At 34.6% G+C, this 22928-nt stretch overlaps 1 protein-coding gene and 1 pseudogene across 4 annotated transcripts in view; one reads left to right on the top strand and one right to left on the bottom strand.

Annotated features, from left to right (window-relative positions):
- The window catches only part of LOC149532442 (uncharacterized), a 73805-nt gene that overhangs the window by 26523 nt on the left and 24354 nt on the right, over positions 1 to 22928 (bottom strand). For all 4 annotated transcript variants that reach the window (XM_089803618.1, XM_089803619.1, XM_089803617.1 and 1 more), the window contains 4 exons: positions 21864 to 21999; positions 21481 to 21522; positions 11059 to 11385; positions 10902 to 10941 (listed from right to left, as the gene is read on the bottom strand). In XM_089803618.1, the coding sequence (XP_089659744.1) occupies positions 10902 to 10941; positions 11059 to 11385; positions 21481 to 21522; positions 21864 to 21999 (545 nt within the window). The remainder of the gene's footprint in view (positions 1 to 10901; positions 10942 to 11058; positions 11386 to 21480; positions 21523 to 21863; positions 22000 to 22928) is intronic.
- On the top strand, positions 1290 to 3283 carry LOC149532443 (lysine-specific demethylase JMJ27-like; annotated as a pseudogene).

Below are 22928 nucleotides of genomic sequence, written 5' to 3'. Positions count from 1 at the left end.
TTGAATATAACTTAAACACACTATAACATCATCAACTAGAAGTTAAAGCCTACCATACATAAACAAGGAACATAAAAAATAAATCCATTACATACGTAAAAAAAATTGGTGCTTTTTGACCAAATTGCTGATTTATAAGGCCGATTTTGACGATTTCAGACGATTTTTGGAGAAGTCGCCCAAATCAGAGATTCATGGCTATTCAAGGCCAAAAATTGTCGATCCGATTATATATATATATATATATATATATATATATATATATATATATATATATATATATATATATATTGATGTAATTTATCCTAGTAAAGCTACAAAACATAAATACTCCCTCTTAGCTAGGGAGGATAAACACATAACCACATACTACCTTAATGTAATATAAGAATATCTTTGATCAAAAGATACTCAACATTTTTATATCACATTTGATATTATGAGTATTGGTCTTCTAGAATGTCAACATATGATATTCACCAATTACTCCATAAAGCTTGATATCACATCCGATATCACGAGTATTAATCTCCCAGAATACATGATATTCACCAATTACTCAAAAATGTTTGATATCACATCTGATACCATGAGCACTGGTCTCCCAAAATATCAATGATATTCACCAAATACTCTTTGAGTAATGGCCTTCCAGAATGTTGAAATGCCAGATATTCATCGAGTACTATGAGTAATGGGCTTGCAGAACATCAAGTCGCATGATATTCACCAAATACTCTTTGTAATGGCTTTCCAAAACATCAATTTGCATAGCATTCACCATGTATTCAAAAAATTGCTTATAAGGCATATGCACATGCATTCTCATAACACTTACCATATAAACATCCACCATGAAAAGCATAATCTATCATGATTTGCATAGACATTGTAAGATATCCATCATAATAGAAAATTAAGTTATTGTAAGATCGTCACCTTTCAATAACTTCTACAAATACAAGTGGCATCATTTGGAAGTCGTCGCTTCCTCATGATGTACACAGGGGGTAAGCCCATTAAAATCACATAGTCACAACTCACAAGGTATATTCATGAATAACAATCCTCTTGACTGCTACAATTTATTGATCACTATAATGGAGCCAAAAAAAATTGGTTTCCTTTTTTATTTAAGGAGTGCAATAGGTCTCAAAAGCAGACTTGAAGGGCAAGTAACCTCGAGATATACTATGCAAAGTATTTTCTACACAATGTGTTTCCTAATCTGCCAGTGGTCTCCTGAAAAGAAGCATGAGTCTGAAAGCATATTTGCAGAACAGTTTTAAATGTCCTTCAATCTTGGACATAAAATGCTGTATTGGGATGACGAAGCAAATGTATTCTCATCAGATCTCAGATTATTATTTATTTCTGGGAAAGAACAAGAGCAATTCTTAACTGAGAAGGAGCCACAATATGTACAATATGAGCTATTGAGTATAGAAGTCCCTGATTTCTGAATCTTATAGGTTTTTGTGCATTACATAATTCTAAATTTGCAGCTAGGGGGGAATGGAAAAGGTAGCCTGAAATGTTGAAGCTCAAGGATTGGCCTCCCTCAAATTACTTTGAAGAGCGTCTACCTCGACATGGTGCTGAACTTATCAGTGCTTTACCTTTCCAGGAGTACACCCATCCTAAATGTAGCATTCTTAATCTTGCCACAAAACTTCCTAAAGACTGTCTGAAACCCGATCTGGGCCCAAAAACATATATAGCTTATGGTACCCAGTATGAACTTGGTAGAGGGGACTCAGTTACAAAGATACACTATGATATGTCTGATGCAGTGAATGTATTGACACATATTGCTGAGGTCAAGTTCTCAAATGATCAAATTCGTAAAATAGAGAAATTACAACAGAAATATAGAGAAACGGATTTGAATGACTCTATGGAAATTCAAAGGATATCGATAAATCTGTCCATGTGAAAAAAAGGGGAAGACCACCCAAAGTGGAATTTGAGGCTGATACTCTTGTCTCTGAGGAAGTAGGCATAGGAAAGCCTCTGTTATCTGAGTCTTGTGAAAATCATCAGAACTATAATGCAAATGGGAAAAAAATGACAGAAGAACAAGATCTGAAAAGAATGAAAATAAGCCAGAAATTTCAGGAAATGCCAGTAAGTAGTGATGTTACCTGTAAAGGAGCTGAATCAAAGCCTAAAATTGGAATCAAGAATTGTGATAAAGATAATAATTCCATCAGTTATGGAGGAGCTCTTTGGGATATTTTTCATAGAGAGGATGTACCCAAATTACAGGCTTATCTCAAAAAGCATTCAAAGGAATTCAGACACACACGAGCTGCTCCTGTCCATTCTGTCATTCATCCCATTCACGATCAGACACTTTACTTGGACACAGAGCATAAAAAGAAACTGAAAGAAGAATTTCAGGTAGAGCCATGGACATTTGAACAACAGCTTGGCGAGGCAGTATTTATTCCTGCTGGATGCCCCCATCAAGTTTGAAATCTAAAGTTTTGTATAAAAGTTGCGCTTGACTTCGTCTCTCCTGAAAATGTGCAGGAATGCATTCGATTGACTGAAGAGTTTCGGTTGCTTTCAAAGAACCACAGGGCCAAGGAAGACAAGTTAGAGGTTAAGAAGATGATTCTCCATGCAGTCAACTCTGCTGTGACAGAAGTCAACAACTTGAAGAGGGAAAGGAAGAACAATGAACTGGAGGCAACACCATCTGTTTTAGAAAATGCTCTTATTACAGAAAATGGACATGAAAATGTTGGATCAACTCCTGAAGTTTCTGAAACTGAAAATGAGACCAAAATTGAGCAATTAACTTCTCCTATCTCAGATAATGAATATGAGAATGGAAATGAGTCAACTGCACCCATGTTGGAAAATGAATATGAGAACTTAGATTCATTTTCTGCTGGTTCAGAAAATGGTGTGGAGTCCATCCACAATGATTCAGAATATGTGGAGCCAATGCCTGCGGGTACAGGGTGTGAAAAAGTTTTAAAATGTGTGGGTGTCTCTAAAGACTGCGGACATATGATATGTAGTGCAGCTTTTCATGTTGCAAGTAGGGCCGGGAAATAGGATTAAAGTATTATGTCTTAGAAGTATTTGCTTTTCAAGACGATGTGCTCAGTAGAGGAATCTTCGGCACCCATGCTTCACCAGATTTCTTAGGAAGAGGATTTACTGTTTCTAACTAATATCTGACGATTTCCTGTGCCTTATTGCAGGTTCAGGATACAGAGGTTTGATCAAGCGCGGTGGGAGACACCCGAGTTCGAAAACATGTGCCTAAGAGAAGGGCACGATAATTTTTGACGCCGGTTCGAATTGCCTGCTCCAAGTCATGACCACAGTGGTTTTGTGTTCCGAAATGTATGCTTAAAATGGAGACTGCAACTGGTAGAAGGAGGCCATTCAGCATATGAAGGATTACACAAGAGGCATTCACGGGAATGAAAGGAAATCATATCGAATGTTATAAGCCCGGGGAGAGATGTAACTGACGGCTAAAGTTCGACTCATATTCCAAATTAATTAAACATTGGAATGATACAACCACCGGTTACAATATGGATTATATTAGAGGAATTAAGCATTGGTTACTTTTATTTATGAAGAGGTGTGATGTTTGAGAATATAACTGGTGCCTCTTATTCCTCTATAAATATATTGTATGTAATGTTCAAGAGGACCATTCATTACCATTCTAGACATATTATAAAAAAGCTCTACACATTTTGAAGCAAATGTTATCGAATTTTTTGAGAAAGATTAAGGTCAAACTAAGCTCCTGCATATTGAGGGTGTTGGACATATATTTCAAGTATTGTGAGGAATTGTGTTGAATAGAACGTCAAATATTGGATGTCTTCAACCTGACTTTCTTGCAGTAAAATCAGTAAGAATTTCATTTACTTTTGAGTTAAATATTATACAGTTCATCTTTTGTGAGTCATTTTACTTCTCATTAATAATTCATTATCACGATAAGCAGATCAAATTGCTCACTGTTATTTAAACTTGATAAATACAAATACAGTAAAATAAAATGTTTTTCATATTTGTATCTATTTTGTCCTTTTATAGGTTAAAACATTATAGACTGGTTTAAATATGCATAAAAGTGAAATAATTTGATGCATCATGATAACTGAATTGTTTACAGATATTGTATATCATAAAATTGTACGTGAAAAAGTATACTATTGACTCTATTGCCCATTTGAAATTCGGCACTAATCATTTAAATTGTTCATGCTTCTCAATCCATGTGCTCGCAATTTTCTAATCTATTTCTTCGAAGGATTTGATACTTGTTTGTTGTAGTAATTCATTTTAAATTTTCCTTTCAGCAATTCACAACTTTACTAAAGTAATTAAAATTTGAAGATTATTCAACATTCGTAATTCAGAAGTTTTTCCTTAGAATCTTGCCATTTAAGGAGATTGCCTTTGCATTATAATCTATTCGCTATAAAACATCCTGGATTCAAGTTCAGCTGTTCAGAATCAAGTGTACAGCCCTTGGTTTAGCGGAGCCAAAAGCGCGGAGGATCTAAGTCAATTTGATTGATCCTGTCAAGTTGGCCAAAATCGATTAGATATCCCAACATCGAACAGGCAAGGCTCGTAGGTTTCTAATCAACAATTTTGATAACCAACACACTAGATAATCCATTTCAACATGTATTACTCCCTTTGAATCAATACGACGAGATCACCGAAGGTTGACTGAATCATATTCTCTATCTGCTCCTTCAGACGAATGTGTCAGACTCCCTCTGAACATCAATCTTCTGAGCTTCTTATCCAAACTTCTCTTTAACAAAGTGTCAGACTCTTTCTGAATCTGATATAAATCCTCCTTTTTCCTGCAATAACATTCTCGAAAGAAAAGATCAAGGCAAATACCTCTTATAGTATGTATTTGAAATACAAATAAGAATGTTAAAATAGGATGTTAGTAATTTATCTCATGTCTATTACTAACAACAACATAAATGATTGTAATATTTATTTTATATTTTCAATTATAGAAATAAGATAACCTTTTTATACTCCCATAATAGATCTCACAATCATTATATCCAATTATTAAATGTCATTTTGAATGAATGTATATAATTCACATGCAACTATACATATCTAAATATATTTATACAAAAATATATCTATATATATATCATATTCTTATTACTTTCATATAATAATGTGAAGAAGGATAACTTAATATACCTCGCATACTCACCTATCGATGGCATCAGTGTATTTATCACCTAATAATCTCTTACATGGACTTAGTCCACTGATGTAGATAGTTTGGCCAAGTTGGGTACATTCGTACGGGGGACTCCTCACCCTATCTTTCATACTTCCCTACTTGAGACTGCTAGTACCACATATCGATGATCCCCCTTTCTGTTTTGTCTCCTTATGGTGAATCAATCCTTCAGCCAATATATTTCCCTTATGGTCAATCTGTCATCCGTGTTTCCTTTCAAATATTATGCTTTCTCTTCTACAGCCCACGACAATGTCAGATTTTGCACCTTTGTATATTCCTCCTTATTTTGTGGCCTGGCCCCATATTTGTAACTTGCAATACCTTCTCTAAGTACTTATGTCAAATGGTCGGCAGTCCCTTTATTGTACACATGCAGTAGCATATAAGTGTTCTTCCTTCCACTTTGTTAATCATGTTTGGTGCTATTCCCTGGCTTTTGAGCGTCTCGAGCCCAATCTCTTCATCTCTATGTTATTGTCGCCATGGCCAATCACAGTGATATCCCATTGTTCATGATGCATTCCATAAGCTTGTAATACTGAATCTCAAGCCTTTGGGAGCAATCTATTCTTCCCACAATTGAACACAACTCTAAATAATTGCACAATGTTTTCCATGCTAAGCCACATATCCTCCCATCATTCCAGGTAATTTAATGCTTCTCTATTTATCACTGTTTAATGCAATAAATACTCCAAATGATAGCCCGGGATGCTAATTATTTATAGCGTATGATTGCTGAACTATTACCTTGTCGGTTCTTAATCACTAATCACTTTTAACTCAAAATATATTAATTATTTGTTTGCAAGACTGCTCCCGACTCCACTATTGTTTTAATTCTTCACACTTGCCGTCCATCTCTGAAGTCGCTACTGTATTGTCGATATTGATATGCTGTGCTAGATTTCCTGAATCACTTATAATCATTGATAATGTCATCTCCATATTTACTACTTTGTCAGCATTTACTGTGATGCCTCTGATAGACTTATCTATGCTGCTGCTCTATATTCCATCATCGAAATATGTTTCGTATTACAGTGCATGTGTATGTGTCTTTCATCACTGTTTTGTTATGGTTCTAATTAAAAATTCATAAGAATCTGCTGTAGAGACTGGACAACATCACGTGTTGCCATTTTAATACTTTAACGCTGACTTTATCTATTGTATGCCTTCAATATGCTGGTTGAACCAGATGTCTCCAATATGTTATTCAAACCAAACACTTCATACGCAGTTCATGCCAATTTTATATTATCATCCGGACAGGTTTCACATACATTATGCACGACAAGATTTGTCGCCAATGATGAGTAGATATTACAAAGTATTTTATTTATCCACTTCCTTCTTAGTATGTAATACAATAGGTTCTTATCTATCAGTGTTTGTGATTGTTTGAAAATGAAGGCGATTCAATTCGAATATAGCAGAGGAGTTATAATTGCAGGAATAACAATTGCAGAAAGTCCTCACTCCAATTTGAATTTTGTTAGGTGTCACAATGTCGAAGTCCTTTCAGTTAGCTTTTGATCCCCGAAACCAGTCCAAAGATGGGACTCATTTAGTTTTTCGTTTTTTTCCACAAATGTTCTAATACATGACTGCTTTATTGGCTCAGGTACAGCATAGTAAACACTTGTAGATATGCTGGAAAAACTCGTGCTTTGGCAGCTCTTTACATCCTGTTCTGATCTTTCAACCTATTTTTTTTAGCATTTCAAGCCACTTTCGTCTCTTGATTTCTTAAATTTGCAACCTGACTCACATACCATGTTGGTTTTCCGGGATCGCTGCAAATGTACTAAGCACCGCCGTGCATTTGGTATGTGTTTTCCAACTGCAGCCTCCCTTCATATTTATAAGAGAGTGAGAGAATAGGCATGTCGGTTCATTATCATTATATATATCTTGATGTAACTTATCCGAGTAAAGCTACAAAACATCAACACTTACTAACATTTTTGCTATTCTGAGATTCTCAGTAGTGGTGGCATTCATACCTAAGATCAAGAACACGAAAACAGAAGCTAAGAATGCTAACTGATTTATAAACTAAGAATGTCATAGATTAAATAAGATCATAAATAGAGCTAGTCAAGGCGCATAGTCAGGCTACTGAAGGGATCATTTACACAAAAACAACCACATTGCTGAGATCCATAACAAGAAATGATGAGAATCGTTGCCTGTGTTTAACTTTTTATGAAGAAAGACTAGAAGCTGTAAACCACTAAAATCTTAATGATAAAGGTGATACCAACCCATTTAAAACTTTGGACTCAAAAGGATATACTGTTACATCCCAATTTTTGACCTAGCTTGGAATATAGCCGTTGAGGTTCGCATGAAGTCAATTGGCAGTTTAATTTAATATAATCTAGCAAAATGGTAAGATAGTTGGTCGTTATGATTTCAAGTGAAGATGACATGTTAGTTGATCATTAATCACGAATTCATGGAATTAAGATGAAAGGTTAACTATTATGATTATTTATGATTAAATAATTTATAATTTAATTACGGAAAAATTCCTTGCAGGAAGCATGTCGAAGGGGTGGAAGCATTGTCAGAAGAGAATTAGGCAGGGCATCACCATCACTGGGCAGACAGGTAGAGGACCTAGCAATTTGAAACAGGATACATCTATGGAACCACATGAGTTATCTAAATAAATAATTTAATTAAAATAGTTGGGTTAAAATATATAAACATATCTCAAAGGATATTAATATATCTTTCATTATATTATTGTAATTAATATTTATAAATGTTCACATATGTATAAATGATTTAGCACCATTATAATTTAATAATTAATTAAGTGATGTTGCTTGTACTTATTAAATTTTAATAATTATAATAAAACCTTTCATCTTCTTTCTTTCTTTCTTTTCCTCCTCCTTTCTTTTTATTCTTTAAAGTGATTTGGGAGTCTTTCGAATGGTTTCTTGTAACGGATGGAAACTGTAGAGTCAGGCCTTTGTATATTTCTTAGACTTCCATAATTGTTCATTCCATTCGATTTCTTTTACCTGCAATCTTTCCAAACCCATAGCAGCTGGTAATTCTAAGTAAACAGAGATCAGAATACGAATTCATATCTGCTTGAATATTTTATATCTCTCTTGCCGCTGATCACAATTCAAGGATTGTCCAAGCGCAAGTCTTTCCAATCTTTCAAGTCGCTTTGAAAAGTCACGTAAGGCACCATAGCTTTATTACCTTATGTTATTATTTGCCAAGATTCAATGAACTGCCACCAAGTATGATATTATGATTTAGGTTCCGCTGGTTCTGAGTTTCCTTCTTCATAATATAATATTGTTTAACGCATGAAGCCTACCATTTTTCCTTTGCAGAGATTGTCGTTTTCCTTGGTGACAATATAACAATGTTTAATGCAAATAGTCTGTCAAATATTCCTTGATAAGTTTGTCTTATTCCTTGTAAGGACTGACGTCTTCCTTAGAAATCAGTCGATTGACTTCTATGATTATAATACACTGAATTATGCATAAGTCTGATATTTTCTTTCATCTATATTTATTTCCGAATATGTAGAATTTCTTTGAATCTTTTATGGTAAATGGCAAGAAAGTTATAATCCCAACTGGAAATCAATTTCATCGTGTTATAATATAAATAAATGAGAGTGAGATATTGAAACCAGTTCACCAAGGAATTCACCAGGTGAAAATGCCAGTATATGGTGAAGAAGGTGAAGTATTCTGAGGCAATTATAGTATGATAACGCCTGAGTATCACCGGCTTGGAGGCCTAAATAAGGTGAGATGGTGTAGAGAACCTGCAAATTGAGGTTGACATCAGTATTCATAAAAATAGTACATAAAACATTACTTTAGCTCATGCATGCTCCACTCATGAAGAATGTTGTCAAGAATGTTGTCAATTTTGAGATCTTTAAAGAACATAATCATAGAATGTGAAATGATGGTTGTATGTAATCTTCTTGATTAATTGATAGAGTCGTCTGCTCTGAGAATTCCAAATACCTGGGACTCACCCGGTTGTGTAGCAAGAAGATGGGTGAAGAGGTGAGAGAAAGGAATCCTCAACAATATGAATCAGTACCAATTATGATAGAACAACGATTATCTTTTTTTAATATGAATTAATTAATAACTCATGCATAAATTGTGATCTCTTGCTGCCAAGTTGCATGTTAAATTACCAGGAAGCCTAGTGGATGGCAAGATGTCCCCTGTCTGTTCCGAGTAAGGAGGGTCTTTCTCATTAGAGATCGTGAGGGGATAAGATTCAGTCCGAGGTTGGGTGGTTACCCTGACAATGTTTCACCTCTCCCCCAGGTGTCAAACGTGCGTCAAACAGAGATAAGCTATACCTTCAATTGTTAAACAGGTAATATCACTTTTATTTATGAGGAGGTAAGATTAAGTTGAGTTATTTTCACTGTTACTGTTATTTTACACCTAAATATTATAGATAGAATCATGGATTGCTTTTCATTTATATGAATATCGAATATAAGCATATTTTCTAATCTTGAGATACAGTCACAGTTAAGTAATCGGAGGGAAAGGAATCTAAAGCCCTATTTGATTGAGAGATGGTTGGAACCTTAAATGATACTAATGGTATCGGAAGCCCTAATTGAATCTGTGGTATTGGAAGCCCTATTTGAATTAGTGGTATTGGAAGTCCTAATTGAATCCGTGGTATTGGAAGCCCTATTTGAATTAGTGGTATTGGAAGCCCTAATTGAAACCATGGTATTGGAAGCCCTATTTGAATCAGTGGTATCGGAAGCCCTAATTGAATTTGTGGTATTGGAAGCCCTAGTTGAATCTGTGGTAGCGAAAGCCCTAAGTGAGATAGCGGTATCAAAAGCCCTAAATAAACCTAAGGTAAACGATGCCCTAATTGATACAGTGGTATTTGATGCCCTAATTTTATATAATGGTATTTAATGATAATCGTCATTTGATTGGATAGAAGTCATTTTGTAGTATTGTTGTAGAGGTATTTATGGACTAACCTGGGTGGTTGCAGAAGTATCCTTAGTTGATTTCAATCTCAGTTTTCCAAGGTATGTAGTTTTCAATTTTTGTAATAATTTCATTTGATGGTACTTCAAGTTTTTAAGTTAAGAAATTTTGTCTAACTGATTTTAACAGTAAATCTTATTCACATGAACATGAAATAACTGTCTTCCTATGAAACGAAGTAGTAACTGTGTTCTTTGAGTATGTTGGATGTTAATTTAAGACCCGGGAAAACCTAATGTTACATATATGATAGATGGTAATCTTCTGATCTCATAATCCCCTTTGATTTTCAAGATTACAATGCATAATTGGTTGTATTGACCATGCCAATGAACAAGCCCAACTAGAAAAAATTCTTCATTCAATGGGGAGATCCCATGAATATTGTATTCTATAGCAATATACTGTAAATTCAAATAACTTCCAACTCAAATTAAAATATTGCACAAATGGAAATAACATGAATATTTGAATTAGCATCCATTTTGACTGTAAAAATTCTTGCACTTTTCAACTCAATGAAGAGTTCTGTTACGATTAAATTAAAACTAATAATATTAAATAAAACTGCCAAAGATCTAAGAGCTTACCCTGATGATCCATCAAAAACATAATCTGATAGCACTCCACCTACACAATATATAAGATTAAGGCAAAAGTTTCAAACAAAATAGCTGAATAAATATCAAAAATATGCCACGAATATTTGAGTTCTACTTAAACAAAAAACAAAAAGAAAGCTCTTACCTTCACCAAAATTGCTTATAGACAAAGTAGAGTCATCTACATGATCTGACTGAGGTGTAGTATCCTGGACAGTAGAATGAGATATGGAAACCTCTCTGTCAGAGAAAATGTCCACAGCAGCAGCTCCACCTTCTCCAAAGATATCTATTGCACCACCCGAATTTTCACTCTGAGGGCCTAAAGCTGTTACTGATGTATAATTTTGTCTTGCTTCTGCTTCATCATCAGCAAAAATATCCTCCATTTGACCAGCATCAACACTTAAACTAGTGTCCATACTGCCAACCAATGATCCACCCTTCACACGAAAAATTCTTTCATATCCTTCTGAAAAAGGGCACACAGAAAGTGTAATTTATTTTAAATCTATGATAGGCTGTGTAAGTGTAAATTTTAAAATAAGATTGAAAAAACAAATTCATTATTCCATGTATAAGATCAAAGCAAAGGATGCAATGCATAAGTCATGCCTTGCACCCAAAACAGTGTGATAAATGGTTATTTTCTGTAGATATACTTTAAATTACTGGAAAAAGATGGAAACATATTTCTGATTTATTCCTTTTCAAAAGTGTGAGAGTTCCTAGGTTTAAGTCATACATTAATAGATTTTATAAATTAGGCACAGAGTTTCATATGCACATTTAAAATGGAATAGGAGAAAAATCAAGAGCACATAATGTAGTGCTCTCCTTTTAAGTTGAAGGCGTTTATTATGAATCTTCCTATCTAATAAATCTTAGAAATATATTAACAAATTTCAGATACATAACCGCCAGGATTTGGTGGATGATTTACCGCTTAACAAAAAATCAAGTCACTTACTAAGGAAGACCAACCACATGCCAATAAGCTTTGAAAGCCCACATTATAGGGATGAAAGTGTTAGAATTTGAAAAGATGAATAACCCAGAATAGCTACTGCAAGTGAATAGGAATAAAACTGTGAATGTAAATGATACAAGATCGAAGTAACAACACAGAGTTAGCCTCCAAGAGAGAACTACAAATGCTAAATTAGCAGAAAACTAAATAGCATTAGGAGAACGCAAAAACAACATCTGCGGAATGCAATAGAATGGAATGAGGTGACTAGCTAGGAATAGGTATATATAGGAAATGAGTGGGGAGAGGTGGCAAATACAACCCATGGGAAGAGACCACCACAATAGCCTAAAAAGGCAAGTGTAGCTCCCATGGAAGATTCTGACACCTTACACCCACCCACGCTAATATTTTCTTTGCCTAAGCAAGCTTAATTATAAGTGTAGGAAAAACCAAGGAATAGAAAAATAAATAATCAACTAGAAGATAAAAACCTACCCTAAGCGAGGGCAGGGGCCCTAGCTCGGTTGGCTAAATCTTCCCTGTTGCAGGGGGTTGGTCACAGGGTCTAGTCTCCCCCATCTCCATGGTACCGGTGGACGTGTCACGCCAGCGCTACCGGTCACATTAAAAAGTTTACCCGGTGCACTGCAGTTTATAGGGGGGGCCGTGCTGCACCCGATTCCTGCAATCTAATCAAAAAAAAAAACCTACCCTAAGCCCAACTTAGGTGGCTGAAAAGTGATGAGTCCTGACAAATGAGGGCATACTAGGTACCCACATATAGGAAGTCTCCCCCTTGAAGAAAGGAAGTCACCCCAAGACAAAAGAGAAGCACACACCACACACAAATAGATAGAGAACACCCCCAAAAGAGAAAGAGTAAAGAGGCCCCAAAGTAAAACACCTATCATACGCCCCGAAAGAAATAACAAATGAAGGAACTTGCTCTTGGTGAAGGGTTTGATGAATATGTCTGCTATCTGATCTGATGTCAGACAGTAACTGAGCTCAATGAATCAACTCCTGTCATACCCTGTCGGAGACTAGGTCAAAATGCATATCAATTAGCTTAAATACTTAAAAACTAGGCAATGTAATAAGTGCAAGGCCGACCCAAACAAAGGGATGTTTTTTAATTCCCTTTTTTAGGCTACCTTTGATGCCATAGCTAATAACTTGAAGTTGAGAATTGTTTTCTACCTGAAAAAATTGACAAACATGGCTAGTTTCAAAGCTTCGAGTGGTGTTAATGCTTCTATTCTATTGTTCATTTTTTACCCAATGAAGAAAGAGTCAACTTAACACAACCTTGCACCAGCTGGATCTGGGTTGGCCTTTACATCTTCATTGACATTAGGCTTTAAGAACCTTGCTCGAAGAGGTTGTCACTTGCTCTTGATAACTCCATCAATAGGGTAGCTAGTGAGTAGTTATCAAGGTATTTTTTCATGCTAAATTATATACAATCCATAGTCCAATCCAATTCCCTTGTGCATTCTTGCACAAATTGGGTTTATCTAGGGTGAACTTGGGTGAACCCAGGGAGTCGCTTTTTGATGTATTGTTTTGCATTTTAACTTATTTTTTCACCTTTAACTTTGACTTGGTTGCCTCAAAACAGATTTTTTAATCTGATAATACTAACAAGATATTTCAAACATTCAACAAACTCAGTTTAGTTCATTTTGATTGTGAAAGACAAATACCATTCCAAAAGGTTGAACTTTCATTCTCGCTTGTCATTAAACAAATAGAGCTGAAGGTTGATCATTGAATGTTCCACAATGTTGCATTGCTATTCTCACATATCGAAGTGTCCATAGGTGGCAAGATGATCATAGGGTATCTCTTTGGAAAAGAGGTTCAATGAAGGATTCTTTTGAAAGACGTAAGTTTTTTGCATTTATTTTCTTGCATTTTTGTTTTATAAACATGAAACAAACTCTTGCTTCTTCTTTTTTTCCTTCTATTAATGTATCACTATGCTTGAAATTTTAAAAGAGTTAGGGTTTTTATACCTTGTTTTTACTTTTATTTGTTTTGAATGTGTTGTTTATAAATTTTGTTGCCATATGAATTACAATGGCAACTAGTTATAGTTCCACAAGCCAACCAAAATTCAAAATAGATTCCAGTTCTCTTTAGAAAAATGTTGATATGACACAAATCGGTTCCCAATAGCAAGGGTTATATTTGAATATTTGAATTTGTAGGGTGTGTGATGTTAGGTACTCAGTTCATATAAGTGAGTGTAAGCCTATTTTTTAAAGCTCCTACAATTGGGATCAAATCTTGCCTTAGAAAGAGTGGTGCACTTATGCCATCAAAGCAAGTGTTAGCATATTCAATAAGCAAGAGCAAGCAAATGAAGTAGCATGTTATAGAGAAAATCATCATCCTTGAACAAAGCAAAGATAAAAAATAATGAAGCTCCTTACACTCCCACCTAATTCCAATTTTGTGGTAGAGAGCCACTAGTTTTTGACCACTCCTAAAGAATAACTTACAACAAATAAGAGACCAGAGGGACATTTGGAAATGTAAGACATTGATGATCAACACATAACAATATGTATTAATGGAAATGGCCTTGCTTATTATTGGCAAGAAGGGGCAAGGGCCCAAGTCATGAGGTGTTGAGTGGTTTTTTTGGAGGTTAAGAATTTATAAGATTCATTGAAGTACATAAATGATTTATGGGTCAAGAGAAGGGCATACATCATACTTTATCCTTGTGCCTTCTCTAGAGAATTCTCCACCTTGTTCATCCTCATTGTATTGCATTGTTGCAAAACTTGTAGTAAAAGAAAGGAATTTTGATTCATTTTGAAATGTATTGTTGTTGCATAAAAATGCATATTTATTTCAAAGGAAAAGAAGCATTAGTTTCATTGTGAAAGTTAAGTTGTAATGTATGGATGTATCACTTCAAAGATTACTTTCATTGTATTTTATGCTTCTTGAAAATGAATAAAAGAGCATAAGTTTATTGCAAATATGGAATTGAAATGATATGTAACGGTGTTCAAAGTTTGCTCGTATTAGTCAAGAAACAAAATAGTTGAGTAACATAAATATCCTTGTTATATTGCAAACAATAGAACATATATGAGTCATTCAAGTTAAACAATATGCCTCATTTCCAAAGTTAAATTCAATAGTATATTCAATTAAATAAATGGTCACAACAACCGATCAAAAAAAAAAATGGTCACAATAGGAATTAATAAGAGTAGCTTTAGTAAAAAAATTAAGGCCTTAATAATAAATCCATAAAGTTGAGGCCTTGGCCTTGCTTTTTGGTTTCAAACTTGCAAAATCACTTTCAATATCTAAGTTACATGTTGAAGGGGATTCATCCATTATTATTAATGCATGTATTAAATGTCATGTATAAAATTGGTCCATAAAGTATATATTACATCAAGTATGGTCTCTTCTTGATTCAATCTCTAAATGTTACATCATGCATACTTATAGAGAAGGCAATATTTTAGCTGATTGTCTGGCTAATTTGGGTACTAATGAGGTTTATATTAACTCTTTACTTTCCCCACTTAACCTCCTTGATCTCCCCAACTTGGTTAATATTATGACAAAAGAATATGTTTAGAATAAGGCCGAGTCCTTCTCATATTTTATTTGATAGTAAATCATGACTTCTCTATGATTTCGCATGTTGTTTTTCTCTTATGGATCTCACTTGTTCTTTTGAGATATTGTATGCAGGTCAGGGTCTTGGATTGCACTTGCATCAGATGTTTTTCTAATATCATGGTCTTAATTGGAGTTTTGGATGTAGATCAGTGATCGTAATCTCTATGACAGCTTTTGGTTGGGCTCTTCATCTTGTCTCTAGCACCAAACAATGAATTGTATTTATATGAGTTTTGGGCTCTTTGTAATCACTATATTCTCGATTTAGGAATCTCTAGGACAAGATTCATTAGTGTTGATAGATACTCTCTCTTGATGCAGTATTTCTTCTTCTGCATCCTTTTTTGTATCAGGCAATGACTAGAGTTTTTCTTTACTCCGGGAGCTTTTTTGAATCAATTATTATTAATATAAATATAATGTTTCGCCAAAAAAAAAAATCCATAAAGTGGAGTAAGAAAAAAATAGAAGGCAAAATGAAACAAGAGAGCAAAGAATTAGTAAATACGCAAGAGAAAAACAAAAGGAGACCTATAGGTCTCTGGAAAATGTATGGGAGGAACCTAATTCCCTCACCCAAAATGTACAAAGATTTAAATATACATATCCCATCCACTTCAAGAAAAGAATGAATTAAATAAAATGAGGATGGGTCCCATAAAAAAACACCCACACGACATGTTCTTGAAAATGAAAATATGTTACATAAAAAAAGAGAGGGTTGTTCCCTTCATAATCCGCACTTGCAAAAGAAACAAAAAATTATGTTAAAAAAACTTATAAAAAAAAGTTTGCATTAAAAAATCTAAAAAAGAAAAGTGTTTTGGAGGGAGAGGTCATGGGACCCACCCCTTTCTTGTTGAGCGGTGTTGCCTAGTAGTCCGTCATGCCTAGTAGTCCATCATGCTTGCCAAGGCAAGCACGATCTGCCCAAGCAGGTGGGCCCCACACGATAAGGTGATTAAGTAGGTTGGCTTAAATTCGTTTTTTATTTGTTTTGCTTAAAATTTATTATAATTAAATATTATTATATTTAATATATATATTAAATTATATAAGGTGTAACATATATTATATTATATTATTTATTATATTTAATATATGATTATTTAATATATTATTTTATATATATAAAGTTTAATAATATATATGTTATTTCGATATAAATTTATTAACAATAAATTTTAACATAAAGTGATTAAATGTAATTTATTTTAAATGTTTACATTTAGTTATTAAATTAGTTAAAATGTTTTTTAGTGTGGTTTCTTAAAATTTATTATAATTAAATATTATTATATTTTATATATATATATAAGGTGTAACATATATTATATTATATTATTTATTATATATAATATATGATTATGTAATATATTATTTTTTATATATAAAGTTTAATAATATATATATTATTTCGATATAAATTTATTAACAGTAAATTTTAACATAAAGTGATTAAATGTAATTTATTTTAAATATTTAGATTTAGTTATTAAATTAGTTAATTTTAATATGGTTTATAAAAAATGCTTTTTAGATTTGTTTATTACATTGTTTTAAAATTAGTTTATTAAATGGGTTTTGAATTAGTGTGGTTTAAGATGTTTTAAACTAATGTTTCTAATTAGTTATTTAAAAATATTTTAAATTGGTTCATTTAGATGTCTTAGAGTTGGTTACACTAAGTAGTCAAAATTTAGGTTATTTTAATATTCTAAGCTTAGATATTAATAGTGTTTAATTGAATTACATGAATATTGTCAACATTATATTGAATTACGAAAGATATCATTAATCAGGCTGTCAGAAAACGTCGGGGTGCGAAAATTATGATTTTATACATTCACAAATCCCATAATTATCTCGCATGGGATTTTGGAGCTTATCAAGCACAGGTCTACAAATTTTATTTGCTTGTTGTGAAAGGGTTTAAGGCAGAGAGTAGTTGCATAGAGTTTGTAATTGGAAAAGTTCAGATGCGTACTACTAAAGAAGGGGAGCCAAAAATTGGTGAATTAGAGATGGGAGGGGACTTGAATAGGCTAGAACCCACGAAATGGAGAATTTTAAAGATAGGATGGCCCCTTGGGTTCTTTTGAAGGAAAGGGGTTTTTTGCCCTACATGCAGTCGATGGTGGGGTACGATGAGAACTATGCGCTCTAGTTTGTTAATGGATGGAATGATAGAAAGGTCACCATTAATGGAATCACCTTCCAAGTCACAGAGGAAGTGATTGCCATGGCGACTGGCCTCTCAATGAAAGGGAAAAAATGGAGAAAGGTTACAAAAATTTCTGATGAGGCCAGTATGAATAGCTTATTTGCAGAAGATGAGGAGTCGATTCGTTACCGAGGAGGGTTTAAAAGAGACAAGCCGCCTGCCCCTTGGGATGATGTTTGCCTGGTCCTTATGAGGTATTTGACACTAGAGGGTAGGTTCGGTGTCTGCTATTACTATCATTTCCCTTTGTTAAATCATTTTAGGAATAGGGATTTCATTTCTATCCATTTTTATCTTCTGCATTGTCTTGAGGATATGGTTGTTGATGTTAGAGAAAAAAGGAGTAAAGGTTTAAATTTCACCATAATTCATCAAGGTTTAATCTTCCGCCTCTATCAATTTCACCTTGCCCTATGCCCCCCTAGGGTGGTGGTGGTGGATAACCAACGCCACCGCCAAAATTCACCCCTGCGCTCTATGAGGCCAGTATGAATAGCTTATTTGCAGAAGATGAGGAGCCGATTCGTTACCGAGGAGGGTTTAAAAGAGACAAGCTACCTGCCCCTTGGGATGATGTTTGCCTGGTCCTTATGAGGTATTTGACACTAGAGGGTAGGTTCGGTGTCTGCTATTACTATCATTTCCCTTTGTTAAATCATTTTAGGAATAGGGATTTCATTTCTATCCATTTTTATCTTCTGCATTGTCTTGAGGATATGGTTGTTGATGTTAGAGAAAAAAGGAGTAAAGGTTTAAATTTCACCATAATTCATCAAGGTTTAATCTTCCGCCTCTATCAATTTCACCTTGCCCTATGCCCCCCTAGGGTGGTGGTGGTGGATAACCAACGCCACCGCCAAAATTCACCCCTGCGCTCTAGTACAGGGACTAAAATTCACACCCCCCGACCCTCCCCTAGTAGGGAAAACAAGAAAAAGGAAAAATATGATATAACAGTGGAACAAAAGGGAAATAAGAAGATAAAAATTGAAAAACCGGTTGAGGTTGATGGAGAGGACTCGGAGGAGGAGACTGGGGGTAAGGCTAGGAGAAGATCTAGTAGGCTTGCACAATCTCAAGCTAGGTGCAAACAGAAATCCATCAGAAATCCGGTTGAGGAGGTTGAGGAAGATAGTTCTGAAAACAATAATGAAGGAAGGGAGGAGGAAGATATTTCCAACTCCAAGAAGGATGATGGAAAGGAGGAGGGAGAGAAAAGTTTTAATTCGGTGGATAATACTCAGACCCAGGCGTCTGCTGGTAATGCTGTGAATACAGAGATCACCCATGTGTCTGCCAGTTTTTCCCTCAAACCCATTACCTTTTGTGAAGAGAGCAGCAAGATGGACACCTCCACCATAACTATTTCCTCCCCAGTTAAGGATAATTCTAAGGTTTTCTCTAACCCAAGGGTTTTGCAGGATGATATCCAAGTGCAGAAAGCCAAGGAGGAAGCACTAAAGGTGGAAGCCGAGACTAAAGAAGGGACTGAGGTGCTGCAAGACCGGTATGCTAATCTGGAAAGGAGGGTTAAAACTCTGGAGGAAGGGTTTTTTACCTTCTCCAAATTTGGCCTCAAAGTTACACATGTTGCGGCTACCACCCTCCAATTGCTGGCACAGGAAAAGGAGGACACGGGTATGGATATGGAGGACCACAAGTTGCTCTTCAAGTTCCTTGCGGATGACTTGGCCTGGATCCTGCTGGATGCGAAAGGTAAGGGGAAAAAAGATAATTATGTTTCTTAGTTTACTGGGCTCCTTGGATCCAAAACTTTTTATGTCTTACTGTTGGTTAAGGTTTTGCTAGTATACAGCTGTTATTAAGACTCGGGTTGGCCGGTTATGCCAATTTTGGTTATGTTGAACTGTTGTAGTCTACTAGCTATCTCTATTTGGTTTTAGCTTAGTTGCTCTTAAACTCTGTTGGTTTTTTTGCAAACATTTGGAACTATGTTGATGTTTAGTTAGTCTTTTTTCTACTGGTGGTTTCTACTGGTAATGTGCTGGTTACCAGCTTTTTGCTTGTATGGGCCGACCCCCTCGTTTTGGTTGCTTTTAATTTCAAAAACATTATATTGACTAAATGACACTAAAACTTATTCATAGTGATGTTATAAGTTATAGGCTGGTAGATGAAGTTAATTTTATTAAATTTAATAAGTTCAATATTAGATATTAATTGTTAAATGTTAATGTCTTATAGTCATTCACATATAGGTGAATAAGGATTATATGTATTAAATCTAATATTTGGTAAATATTATAATTAACTTCAAATTAGTCAATAAAATTTAAAAGGTTACGGAGATATGCGTAGTGAATCGTGTAAACTTTATAACGTGATATTGATCAAGATAAACAACTGACACTAGTAAACTGTACGAAGACTCAAACCACAAGCATGTTCAACTTGTAAACCTAGGACACTCAATATGATAGTCAACGTAGTCACAACACAATAAGGCTTGTGTAGTTTAACCTTTAGAAAAAAAAAATTATTGGTGTGTTTTTGCCCTAGATTTTTTGGGCATGACAGAGCAAAAGAATAGGAGATCGCTTAGGAATAGCATATCACTTGGCAAATCTCGGGGTCCCCAAAATCCATTTTCAGAAAAAGCTAGTGTAAATACAGGACTTATTGATGTCAATTTTGACATAGATAAGCAAAATATTTTCTGTCACTTCCTAATTTCCATTCCTCTTTACATTATGTTATTCTTTTAACATAGCGTGAGAATAATTAACGTTTATGTTATTCTTTTAAAATAGTATGAGAATTATTAACATGTGGCTGCCAATTCAACCACTCATTTTACTCAATGTGGTATTCCTTTGCTCGCACATAGGACATTTATTGTCCGAGTGACTTGTGTGCCTGGATCCTTGCAAGGCGAAAATGGTTTGGAATCTATGTAATGCTGTACACGTATTATCAAAGGTTTGTCTTCTACAGTGAGTGTCAAACTACAGTCTGTTAGAAGGTATTATGCCATGGGAAAGAAAGTGTTGTTTCTCATCCCTGCTTGAAGAAACCTTTCATGTCAAAGATTATGCATCACTGACCTTTGTCAAAAATGTGCTTGGTGCAGATGGCTTGGGCTGGACTGTAATATTGTGCACCAAGGGATCTACAGCTGAAGCTTTTGTAACCAAATCAGAGGTTTAGATTGTTGATCAAGTGGTCTGATAGTGGATTTTTCATTCCTTGTCCCATTCTTTGGAGGGGCTGAGTATGAAGGATAAATCAGAAAACAGAATGCTGCAGCCTTAGTCTTGGCTATTTTCATACTTCTTGTCTCAAATCGCCTTCTGGTTTCTTATAACACGCATTTTGTCTAGAGCTGACCCTCTATAACAATAATGTCAGGGTAATCCTTACGAATGGAAAATTTGAGGTTTAGAGCTTGTTCACACTCCCTTCACTTTCTAAGGCTCTTGTTGTAAGGCAAGAAAAATGCTAATGTTTAGCATGGTGTAAAGATAGTGTAAAAAGATAATGGAGCTTCTGCAGCTCCTACTCCCTTCTGGCCTGCACTCTTTTCCATTTTGGCTGTTTTAGTTATGCCTGTGTCAATGTGCAGTCAGTTTCTGATCTTAGATAAAATATTCTGTCGCTTAAATTGACATGTATCACTTTGATAATCATTTAATTTTAACAGCATGGAGCCCTGTATAACCCAAAAATAAATTATCACAAAAATCACTCCTCACCAGCTTCTCGCTCAAATGTTTCCTTTTTGTCATCATATACATCTGCATTCATAATGAGTCAAACATGAGTAAGAATGTAACCAAAACCAAAATGGAAAACGATAATCAAGAAATGGAAACAAAATTAAAACTAGTTCATGCTGTCCAAGAAGGTATCCTATTGTTGGTAGCAAAAAATATAGTAAATATATGGGTGTATAAAACAAGTGCAAGGACTATAACAAAAGCATGCAGCTAATATATAAAATAAGTACACAATCAGTGTCTAAATGGCAAGAATTCATCAGTCGCCTATTCAAAATTTGTGCCAAAAACATGGAAAGTGGAATGGAAAACAGAAGCATTTCCAGGATTAAAATCTGCAAAATTAATCTACACTTAACTGTAATCCCCATTATCCATCAATTTCATGGCATCATCTGTGAGTTGATCAAAGATTACTTTTGTTTCTTCTGGCATTTTTTCCCGCTTACTTTTATCATTAGAGATTCCCTTCATCCTCCTCAAAGCATGTAAAACCTGCAGGATTGAAACTGAGACAACTTTAGATTGTGGTTACAATATAAAGGCTAAACAAATTATTATAAATTAAAATTGGATGCACATTTGAAGATGGTTCATTTAATGCCCCATGGAAACAGTTTCAGATTGTGTTTAGGGATCTTATTCACTACAATTTATGCAAATTCTGTGTAACATAGATCCACTACACTGGTCATTCCGCATGACTGGTTGAATGGAGCATTGCCAGATTAATGGCCCAGGCTAAATCAAAATACTCTCAAGACAATGAATTTGACCTTGAATACATAAAGCCAAGGTCAAAAGGATCTCTTGATACAATAAAGGAGAGTTTTTCCAAGCAAGTAAATCCAACTTTCCCATACATGATACAATACCAGGGCATCACAAAATGGATGAAGGGATATTGCTAAGTAATCTCCAGCATCAATTTATGTCAGCCATGATGAAAAGGACCAGGTAGCAAGACTACCATGATACCATCACATTCACTGCTACATATTCCAATAAATTAATAAGTTTATATATATATATATATATATATATATATATATATATATATATATATATATATATAAATGATCTTTTTATTTAAGTATGAGTAACAAAACACATACAAATCATTAAAAGAATTAATGTATAACACTAAGACAAAGTATAAAAGTACATACAACTCTTTTCACTTTTGGTTTGCAATAAAGGAGAACAATTTGACATTCAAAACAGAAAGCCAAGATCTCATAATCGCTTAGCAAAATAAAAGAGTTTTCCCAATAAAGAAAATCTTTTTTTTCCAAAAAAACAAAACCTATGCATGGCACAATCAAAAATGAAGTGATACTGCTCAGTGATCTCCAATTAAACCATGTATCGAAATCATGGAATGGGATCTGTAGTACTCTCGTCACATTTACTACTACATATCC

Source organism: Cupressus sempervirens, chromosome 10 (assembly GCF_028749045.1).
Source record: "Cupressus sempervirens isolate cs-2001-9-10 chromosome 10, ASM2874904v1, whole genome shotgun sequence".
Taxonomy (NCBI): Eukaryota; Viridiplantae; Streptophyta; class Pinopsida; order Cupressales; family Cupressaceae; genus Cupressus; species Cupressus sempervirens.
The sequence above is the reverse complement of the archived record's forward strand: the minus strand, read 5'-3'. Positions and strand labels throughout refer to the sequence as shown.